This window comes from Tupaia chinensis, unplaced genomic scaffold, assembly GCF_000334495.1.
Source record: "Tupaia chinensis unplaced genomic scaffold, TupChi_1.0 Scaffold000239_1, whole genome shotgun sequence".
Lineage (NCBI taxonomy): Eukaryota > Metazoa > Chordata > Mammalia > Scandentia > Tupaiidae > Tupaia > Tupaia belangeri.
Window position 1 is genome coordinate 446920 of NW_006159717.1, and position 11317 is coordinate 458236.

The 11317-nt window shown below is 45.0% G+C and overlaps 1 protein-coding gene across 1 annotated transcript in view; it reads right to left on the minus strand.

Moving 5' to 3' along the window:
• Positions 1–3019: 3019 nt before the first annotated feature.
• The window catches only part of LOC102485565 (argonaute RISC component 4), a 46520-nt gene continuing 38222 nt past the window's right edge, over positions 3020–11317 (minus strand). Inside the window, exon 17 of the mRNA XM_006148686.2 lies at positions 3020–6911. Coding sequence (XP_006148748.1) covers positions 6803–6911 — 109 coding nt within the window. The 3' untranslated portion in view covers positions 3020–6802. The remainder of the gene's footprint in view (positions 6912–11317) is intronic.

The window sequence follows — 11317 nt, forward strand, 5'->3', positions numbered from 1 at the left end:
TGATCAGCATGTGAGAACTGGTCCCTATGCACAGCACAGCACAGCACAGTAAGGCCATTTGGACTCACCTGAGTCACACAAATATGGGGTTCCCATCGAAAAGAGAGGTTCCATCTCCCAAAGAAGGGGGTTGGGAAAGCACTTAGATAGCACTGCTACATGGGAGCATGTGACCAGAACCTCTTGAGCCCATCCCTTTCCATCTGGCAAAGTCCCATGCTTCATGATCTATCCAAAATTGGTCAACGAGCTGAAGTCTTCTCTAGCTCTCCACAGCAAAAGTAGTTTCCCCTTCTATGGTGTTCATGGCATTCTGCCGTTTATGGTCCAGAGCAGGTGCAATGACGCCAAGACAGGTCTGGATTTACGTTCTAGCTCTGTCACTCAGCAACTGTGTGTCGTAGAGGTCACCTCCTGGAACCTGATTCCTCATCTTTAAAATGGTGGTGGGGGTTGGGGGCAGCAGGTGGTGTGATGGTTGAAGTACATGGCTGACTACAGTTTGAGTCCTAGACCCAGTGGCTTAAAAATCATGTTGGGCACGTGTGTGTGTGTGTGTGTGTGTGTGTGTGTGTGTGTGTTTGTGTCCCACATCCCAGGAGTATGGGGAAGGGACTATGGTGTGGCCATGCCCCCTGGAAGGTGATTTCTCATTTTTCCTCTCACTATCTCTGTTTGTCTCTCTCTGGCCAGCACATACACCCTATGGAAAAAAAAAAAAAAAAAACTAAAAAAAGAAATAAAAATAAGGGCTAGTGGGTGGCATAGTGATTAAGGTGCTGAACTCCCACTTGGCTAACCATGGTTTGAGTCTTGGACTTGGCAGCTTGAAAATCGCACCAGGCGTGCGTGCATGAGTGCCCAAACCTAAGAGGAGACTGGAGGAGAAGGGACTGCAGTATGGCCATCCCCTCTCAGGGGTAAATTTCCATTTCCCTCTCTCTGAGTCTCTCTCTCTCCTTTCTGGTGAGCGCACGTGATCTGCCACACACACACACACACACACAAAAGTAAAAATAAGAAGAAAAAATACAAATAAAAACTAAAATGGGGATCCCACTATTAATCTCAAAGGACTGTGGCTAAGATTACAAATGCTCCTACAAGTGGCGGGCATGGGCGAGCACTTAGACAGTGTTACTCTTACCGTCTTCTTCTCCACCCATGTCATTGCAGAGCGAGCTCCCTGAGGAACTGAGTTTCTGCTCTCCCACATCGCCAGCATCGAAGCAGAACCTGGCATGGACCCAGTTCATGATTCATGTTTGATAACAGAAATACAGATGAGATATTGTATTGATGAAAACCAATTACCTTGGGCCCATCAGGTGGCATGGTGGTTAGGGTGCTGGATTCCCACATGGCCAACTGCAGTTCAAATCCTGGACCTGGTGGCTTGCTTTCTCCCTTTCCCTCTCTCTCTCTCTGGTCAAATTAAAATAATAATAATAATAATGATAATAATAAATGGAATTAAATAAATAAATAGTTTTTAAAAATTACCTTCAGTAGAGGGGGTGTATACGGGACTTTCTCCTCTGAAGATAGAGGCCATATTGTGCTTATGTCTGTCCTTCCATGACTTTGCTGGTGAGAATTTTTAAAAACATACAACACTGAACAGTCTCAGTGTGGGTGACTCAGGGCAACTTCTCCCCTGAAGTCAGTCTTACCATGTTTATAGACACAGCACGCCCTAGAGACTACAGACTTTTCTCAAGATACGGTGTAAAAAGATCTCAGACTAGCAAGTGACGTGGCGGTTAAGGCGGCTGGATCCCACATGGCTGACTGCAGTTCCAGTCCCAAACCTGGGGCCTTGAAAAACATGCCAGGCATACGAGTGCCCCAAATCCCAAGAGGATAATAGAGAAGAAAGGATTGCTGCATGGCTGCCCACCTCCTTGGGGAGGGGGGGTGAGGAATCCCCCCTCCAGCACATGCACCCTATAGAAAAACTAAATAAACAAAACCCAAAAACTTCTCATTAGAAGCTGTACTCAAAAAAATGATAAATCTTGTAGGGAACCAGCAGTTAGCGTAATGGCTATGTCACTGGACTCCCACGTAGTCAACCGCGGTTCGCGTCCTGGACCTGGTGGCTTAAAACTCACACCGGGCGCGTGTGCATGCGTGCCCAAGATCCCGAGAGGAGAATGGAGGAGTAGGGATTGTGGCATGACCATCCCCCCTGGGGGGTGACTTCTCGCTTTCTGTCTCTCTGTCTCTCTCTGTCTGGTGAGCGCACGTGCCCTATAGTGAAAAAAAAAAAACCCTTTCAAAAAAAATTGATAAATCTTGTTAAAGTTGTCATTTAGGAAATGTTGCTTAGAAGTTCTTCTTAAATTCACAAAGAGCAATTGCTAAAAATAGGGAGACCTGAGAGTTAAAAATACAAAGTATTTTCACCGTTCTTGTATAAAAATTTCTCAAATTGAGGAAATTAGGAGTTTTTTAAAAAATTATTTTATTTAACTTTATTTATTCATTCATTTATGTATTTCAATTTGACCAGAGAGGGACAGAGTAAGAGAGAGAGAGAGAGAGAAAGAGAGCAAGCAAGCCACAAGGTCCAGGACTCAAACCACAGTTGGTCATGTGGGAGTCCAGCACCTTTAACCACCAAGCCACCGGCCAGCCACTAGAAAATTGTTTTTATAAAGCAAGTATACATGTTACCCTTTTTTTTTTTCTTTTCTTTTTTTGGAGAGGTTTTTGCTATAGGTCGTGTGCGCTTGCCAGAAAGACAGAGAGACAGAGAGACAGAAAGACAGAAAGCGAGAAATCAGCCCCCAGGGGGGATGGCCATACTGCGATTCCTTCTCCTCCATTCTCCTCTCGGGATCTTGGGCACGAACACATGTGCGCCTGGTGTGAGTTTAAGCCACTGGGTCCGGGACTCGAACCACAGTCAACAACATGGGAGTCCAATGACATAGCCATTACGCCAACTGCTGGTCCCTGCATGTTGCCTTTACAGCGCACTCCATTTTATTAGACAAATGACAAGAAAAACAACTTTTGGCACAAGAATGCCTGTTTATTTCTTTCTTTCTTTCTTTCTTTCTTCCTTTCTTTCTTTCCTTTTTTTTTGGGGGGGGAACACATGACCACAAAATATCCCTGCAGGCCAAAAAAAAAAAAATTGCAAATTTTAAATGACCAACATCTTATCTCAACATGGGAATACAACCCCCTCCCTTTGTAGTTTAGAAAGTACCTCGTATTGCTAGAGACATACATCCAGTCCAAATTTCATAAAATACATTTGAAAACATTACAAGTCTAACAAGATAGAAACAAAACCCACACCATTAGTCAAATGAACAAATGCAAACATTTTCAGCCACTAGACAGAAGAAGCATGAATATGTCGACAGCACGGCATAAGAAAATGGTCAATTGCTAACAAGATCTTTCCTTTAATTTTACAAGGAAAGATTCTTGGTGTTGAAGCAGTATTGACACAATGCCCTCAGCCCCCACTTTCTCACAATGAAAGTGGAGCTACCACCTTGCTATTGAGTAAGAAAATCTTACAGCACGTCCACAAAAGGTCACGAGGGCAGGGTGGAGAGTGCGAGCCTTGTTAGACAACGGATTCTGTTTTCCCATGGGACGGGTAGGTAGCTGAGCCAGGTAGGTACACTCTGATAGAGGCTGGGCACCAGATTCTAAAATACAGACCATCTACAACATGTCTGCTTGTAAATCACCTTTGGAAGCAGCAAGTAGAATTTACAGTAAGAATGAAGACGTTCTGCCTGCCCAGAACACTGGCTGCACAGAGCCAGCTCCTTCACTTTATAAACCGCTCAGGATTCAACAGCTAAAAATAACAACGAAACATAATTAGTTCAACATTTGGGTCTTCACCACTTTCTTAATGTCCCCATTCCTTAGCCCCAAATTGTTACTCCTTAGCATTGCTACATTTAAATCTTTCACACCACGTGACAGTGCCTAAACAGGCTGCATTTTAAAAAAACCAAACAGCTCAAAACTACTTCTAGAGAATGCACACCTCCCATTGATTGACACATGCATAACGATTCAGTCGGTCCCGAAGGGGTAACCTGTTCAAATTGTCAAGCCAATTGAAATGAAAGCCACGCATCAGACTTGCAACAGTGCTGCAGTATCGCTGCAACTCTGACTCCGCGGTGAATACTCTTAAAGATTCACCCCTCAGCAAGTTCTTCCCAATAATCCTAGTTTTTCCACGTTGCTTTCTTTTCGTCCCAAATGACAGCATTGCACCCTTAGTGGCACTGTTTTCCTATAAAAATAGGCCTCCCGGCTTTTCCTCCACCACCACACTGATTCATCCCAGCGTGCCGGGACTGACTGAGGGCTTACAAACTACAGTTCCAGGTCGAGCGTAGAACCCGACTGCAGGCAGGTGAGCCAGGGCTTCTGGGCACTGCGCTTTGCTCCCCACTCCGTGCGCGCCAGGAGCAGGTGAGATGTGACACTCTTCTGTGCGTTATTACCAAGGAAGCCCGAGGCACTCAAGTGCAGGTGTGGGGCCCGCTGGCCAGCCAGCCAGCCACCAAGATTCTTCACATCTTAGACTTCAGTGAGTCCTTCCTAAACGCTTCCATGTTTCCTCCTCTTGGGTCTGGAATGGCCACGCTGAAGGGTCTTTTCTGTGCTCTCCCTGAACAAGTGTGAATAAAAGCAGCAGCCAGGCCCTCACCAACATGTCCTGATTTGTATTATCCACGTGAGGTATTTGCAAAAGAGGAAAGTCTTAAGAAATGAACATCTGCCATGTCGCCACTCCTGCCTACGTTGTGCTTCGGTCACAGAACTTGCTCTCGCCTCACGATCTGCAGAGATTCGGGCGTCTGCATCCACTGCAGTGAGCTGCGGGACTCGACAGATATGATAACAACGCTCTTGGAGACCAGTCTCAGCAAATACTGGCGGCGCCGCTGATCGACAGCACACAGAAATGTAAACTTCAATGTATGTACAAGCTTGTTTAAATGACTGGAGAAAAACAGTGCTTTATATTGCTGGGATTTTGAGAAGGCTAGCTTAAGAGATTTGGACCAGCTAACGAGTTCAAGCAAACACCCTTTACCACCAGATCCAGTGTTTCCCCCACCAGCAGTTTCCGGACAGAGGAGGCAAAAAAAGAAAAAAAAAAAGAAAATCCCAAAATGGTGAGTCTGCCTCTTCCCCAAGTCCCTTCCTCAGCCATATGGAGTATGGCTCTGGGCTATTCATACCCTTTCCATCTCTCACTCCAGGATAGAGAACTGCAGGTGAGTAAAATGTGGTCTGGGAAACACTGGCTGGAAACTACCAAGACTCCATGTAACTGCTGTCCACTCCCGAAGTATTATCTACACTAAATACAGAATACAGTTTCCGCTGCACTTTATCTGATGTTTGCTTTAGATCAACTCCGTTCATTTGGATAAGGAATTCTGTCTCCCTAGGGAGTGGAATCCAGAAGCTAGTGAAGAAAAAGGAACTTCTTCTATACAGTTTTAGCTTAATAAAAGGAAAACCCACCAAGTATATTTCAGGTCGAAAGATTAAGCAAGAAATTTGCACTGCAAGAAATTGTGAGAGTAACCTTGATTCCCAGGGAAAATATTTTAAATGCTGGTACAGTTTTGCAAGTTGCAGCATCACTCAATGTACCTTACGGACTGGCAAGGCCTAGCCAGTAAGGAAGCATCCTGGTTCTAGCTTATTTTAAAACAAAGTGACACGACAACAACTGTGACTATAAAATAGGTAAAAATAATTCTTTAAAAAGGCATGGAAATATATGTCTTTTCTGCCTGGTTTCAGAAATTGCCAAGTTATGATCTATAAGAAATAGCTGATAAAATCATACTGAAATCTCATCTAGAAAACTACCTTGTCGGGGGAAGGAACAGGAAGGACCTTAAAAAATGTTTATTGCCAAAGTTAACTTTCTATGAGAAAAGTTTAAAAATCATTTAGATCTAACAAACCACAGAGCAGCATAAAATGGGCACTTTTGAAAACTTGGAAAAATACTAAAAGCTAATTTTTTGTTCTCAAATAGGGAGAAAATGAGTACTTGTACCATGGCAGTGTTATCTGTCACTGTGACATGCATTGCAACTGTTGACGTGACACATTCACAAAGGTCAACCAAATCAGAGAACTGCCTATTGGAATCTGCAGCCAGATTTAGTGCAATCGCCTAGCAGTCTACACGTGCACCAGCGCGAGTCTGCAGAGATCAATAAGAAAAAGTAGTAAAACGAATAAAACTCTGTAAAACGTTCAAAAAGTAATGCTCGTTAAAGGCATTTACAGTGGCAAAGTCAGACATCTCCATCGAAAAGTCTATGGACCCACACAAATAGTTACACTGAACTGAAGAAGATTGTTTGGTTTTGCTCTCCCACCTATGCATACACCCCACTCAATGGATGCGGAAAAAAAAGGACTAATCTTCTCTTCTAAGACTAGAGGGATGCGGTGAACACCACAGCTAGCAAAATATTCCATAGAAACCTTTCTCATAAAGTCCTTTAGAAAGTTCAGGCCGATCGGCCTTTGCACATTGAGGTAAAAATTCGGTCCAGTGCATCAGAAAAGGTCATCTATGAGCATCTACTGCTTTAAAAAAATGGCTCAATTTTGTTGACGCATCAGACAGTGCTGCAAAATACAGATCAGTGCAACTATCCCGAGCTGCTGGTAGACCACCTGAAGCCAACTTGGCCCTCTCTAGAGGTGGCAGGCATTGGGGACATTTTGAGGCTGCGTGGGATGCCAAACTGGTTGAGTTCTTTTTCTGAGATTCTCAGGCAAAATACATTGTGTGCTGGGTATCATGGTGGATCTGCACAGCTTTAGCCAAGGCCTGAGGATCCCGGCCGTTGCTCTGTCCCGACACGTGACTGCCTTCGGCACTGGAGAGAAAACAGAGAAGACACCAGGTGTGACAGAAGACCACTTTGAACTTCACGCTTCAAATAGCACAAATAACATGGGAGTCAAGAAGACCTTCAGATCGAGTCTTGGTTCCTTAAATAATTTGTTATGTCTCTTTCGACAACAGCTTACTCAACTGAAAGATGCAATCCTACTTACTTAATGGGCTGTTCTAAGGAATCAGTAAAGGGACCAGCAGTTAGCATAATGGCTATGTTGTTGGACTCCCACGTAGTTGACCGCAGTTCAAGTCCCGGACTCGGGGGCTTAAACTCTCACTGGGCGCGTGTGTGTGCGTGCCCAAGATCCCGAGAGGAGAAGGGATTGCGGCATGCCCATTCCGCCTGGGGGGTGATTTCTTGCGTTCTGTCTCTCTGTCTCTCTCTGTCTTTCCGACGAGCGCACGCGCCCTATAGCAAAAAGTCTCCAAAAAAAAAAAAGAATTCGGTAAAATAATGTCTGCGATGACCCAAATCTTCAACACTATCTACAGAAGGGCTTGCACTTCATTCCTGCTTGTTCTTTGGACAAATATCATTTTCCCCATTGAAATCCTTGACCTCAAAGTCCAGGTCAGAGCTGGAACATGTTCTCACAGAGTCCCATATTTTCCTTTCATGCTACTAAACGCAATTGCAATTAAGCTATTAGTAGGGTAATTATTGACTGCTTTACTGGAATATAAAGGCCACAAAAGGAGTAACTTTGTCCATCTCCTTTACCGTCGTATCGCCGTGCCTGGCACGCATGCTGGCTTCAATAGCCTTTTGTGAATGAATAGCTCCATGTGGCTAGCGCGGTGCTGGAACATGGTAGACACTCAGCACATGTCAACATGTCAGTTCCTTTGCTTTCCCCTCACTAGCTGTATAAATCAGACAGGTACAAGTACCTCAAACTTTAGTCTTTTGGAATAACAACCACAACTTTCAAACATACTTCTTTTGATATTTAAAAAAATAATTATTTAATTTTATTTATTATTATTCTTTTAATTTGACGAGAGAGAGACAGAAAGAGAGAAAAAGGGAAAGTGAGAAAGCAAGCCACCAGGTCTGGGACTTGAACCACAGTTGACCATGTGGGAGTCCAGCACCTTCACCACCACACCTGACCTGCTGGCCCCTAAATATACTTCTAAAGGACACCGTGTGATAGAAAGGACTTGGCAAACTGTAACTCACTATCCTGCATCTGCCTTCTCTTTTTTCTTTTTCTTTCAGATGTTTGCCTTATGGCATGTGTGAAAGGGACCGTGAGTAATCTCCTTCCGGGGGTAAGGCTGCGCCACAATCCCTTCTTCTCCTGTCTCCCTCGGGATTTTTGGCACACATGCAGCTGGCTTGATTTTAAGTCGTAGGATCTGGGACTCGAACCATGGTTGGCCATGTAGGAATCCAGCACCTTAACCACACCACCTGCTGACCCCCATGACCTCTCTCTTTAAATGATTATGATTATCTTTGTCAACCAGACTCTGAGTCACATGTTTTACTTTACGTCTCGTCTGCCGCTCACACCCAGTTAACTATCGAGTCTGCTATTCTGTCCCTGGAATCCCCGCTTACATGTGATAAAGACGAGGTTGCTCTAACACGCTCTGCAGTCTCACGCCTGCTGCTCCTCTTTAAAAGCTCTAGCGAAGAAAACCTAACTGCTGCCCAAACGAGGCACTTGCTCTCTCCGTTGTGCCTGGAAAATTCTTTTCTCTTCTTTACAGAGTCAAACTCTGCCCATCCACTGTAGCTGCCTCCGTAACACCCCACCTGCTGATGGCCCGCGGCACTTTTTTCTCCCCTGATTTGGGCTAGCTGTCACTTCTCTATTTGCCTGTACTGTCGCTCACACCAAAACAAGAAGTCCCCACGGGCAGGAAACATTTCTCAATGACCTGAGCCTTTCCAGCCCCTAACACACCACTGGGCGCAGTCACTGGCTAACAGAGGTGCTGACTGTACACACGTGTACCCAGAAAGCAAGGTGGAAGTCACAGCTGGCGGCTTCTGGAACAGCCATCTCAGCCCTCACAGAAACAGACCTGCAGTGGAATGTCTACTGCTTAGCAGCTGAATTCAAACTTGGGGAAGAGCCCAGAAACTGCTGCACTTCACAGATGGTCATTTGGAAAAAGAAATCAACGCAGAGAACTTGTTTGGCTATTTAATCGTAGCTGAGTAACAGGTCGAAGTGTCGGATTCTCTAAAGATGCCTATTGGGGGTGAGAATGGTCTGGCCCACTCACACTCTCGCACACATACACAACACACACACACACCCAGGTTCACTCTGATGCATTTTCCCAGATTGTACTGAAAGCAAAGTGAACTGTTCGGGAATTCTCCTCACAGGAAGTGGCAGGTCGAAGTTAGACTCTTTTAGAGACGTGTGTACAAACAGACCTGAGCATTGTGGACCAAAGTCACATTATAAACTCCCACAGGCACCTGCGATGTTATTTCCTCCTTGCAATTTAAACCCTTACAGGAGTTTAATTCTTTCTTTTTTTTTTTTTTTTTTTTTTTTTAGTTTCCCCCTTTTTTTTAGTTTAGTTCTCCCCCCCACCCCATAGGGGACATGCACTCAGTGGACAGAGACAGAGAGACAGAAAGTGAGAAATCACCTCCTGAGGGAATGGCCATGCCACAATCCCTTCTCCTCCATTCTCCTCTTGGATTTTGGGCATATACACAAACACGCCAGTATGATTTTCAAGCTGCTGAGTCTGGGACTTGAACCCTGTGTGGGTGGCCCTGTAAGAGTTCAGCGCCTTAACCACCACACCACCTGCCAGCCCCATGAAGTTTAAATCTTTTATAAAGTTTTCTTTTTCTTTTTCTTTTCTTTTGTTAAAGATATTTTTGCCATAGGGTGCGTGCACTTGCCAGAGAGACAGAGACGGAAAAAGCAAGAAATCACCCCCCATCGGCGGAGGAGTGGGATGATGGCCACAACACGATCTCTTCTCCTCCATTGTCCTCTTGGAATTTTGACCATGCACATACACATGCCTGGTGTGTTTCAAGCCACCAGATCTGGGACTCAAATTGCTGTCGGCCATGCGGGAGTTCAGCAACAAAACCATTATGCCATCTGCAGTTCCCTTTTTTAAAAAGTTTTCTGAGGGGACAGCAGGTGGCATGGTGGTTGAGGGCACCGGACTCCTACATGGCCGAATGCAGTTCATGAACCAGACCTGGTGGCTTGCTTTCTCGCTTTCCTTTTCTCTCTCTCTCTCTCTCTAAATAAATGAATGAATAAGGTTTAATACAATTTTTTTCTGTGTAGCTCATCTTTTAAACATGCATTAAGATAGAAAGAGGTCTTTATCCTGCCTAAGGAACTTGCCTGTCATGGTCCTTATCCACCAGATGGTACCTTGCCCTGAAGGCTACCAGGCGGGCGTAGTACGCAGGGGCTGGGATGGAGACGGAGCGAGTGCACCTGACGTAGGTGTGGCACAGCTGGTACGTCAGCAGCTGGAGCTCGTCTGCAGTGAAGCAGTTGTCATCCCATAAGACCTGGTAATGCGAAGGACGGCTGGTTCCCTGGAGAGAGAATTTTATCTTTAACGGATGCCTGAAAAGGGTTGACTATCTGAGAGGAGAGAATTGAAACCTGCTCCCTAAACTCAAAAGTATTTCTGCCTAGCACACCTGCCAGTCGATACCTAGGCAAAAAGACAACCGTTCTAGGACCCGAGCATTAACCAAGTGAAGCGCGGTGTTGAATCATGAGTCTATTCAAGCTAGTTGCTGAATTTGCAAGTGTTTCCCTATCGAGTCAAAGATCTGGACTAGCTTCTAAATTACCTGAATTCCTGCGTGACTACAGAGGTAAAAGTCGAACTCAGAGGGATGCGTGATGGTGCTGTCCACCGTAGTGCCTGCTGGGACATTTCCACTTTTCCCCACCTACCAAAACAAGTGGAGTTAGTTATCAAAATACCACACTGTGTTCTGAATTTTAGTTGGTAACACCTTGGTAAACTGCCCCTCCATCCCCTTTTAAAAAAATGTTGCCAGAGGGTCCATGTGCTCACCACACAATGAGAGAGAGTGAGAAAGCACGCCCATGAGGGGTGGGCATGCCACAGTCCCTTCTCCATTTCTCCCTCCTTTTGGGATTTTGGGCACACACAGACACATGCCTGGTGTGTTTCTCAAGCTGTCAGGGCTAGACTCAACCATGCAGCTGGCCATGTGGGATCCAGCCATCTATTTTTAAAAAAAACTAATCTGAATTGCTGGATAAATGGTCCCAATCATCATTTTTTAAAAGAATTCTTCCACTTTACTTATTTATCTACTTATTTTAATTTGATCATAGCGGGACAGAGTGAGAGAGAGAGAGAAAGTGAGAAAGCAAGCCACCAGGTCCAGGACTT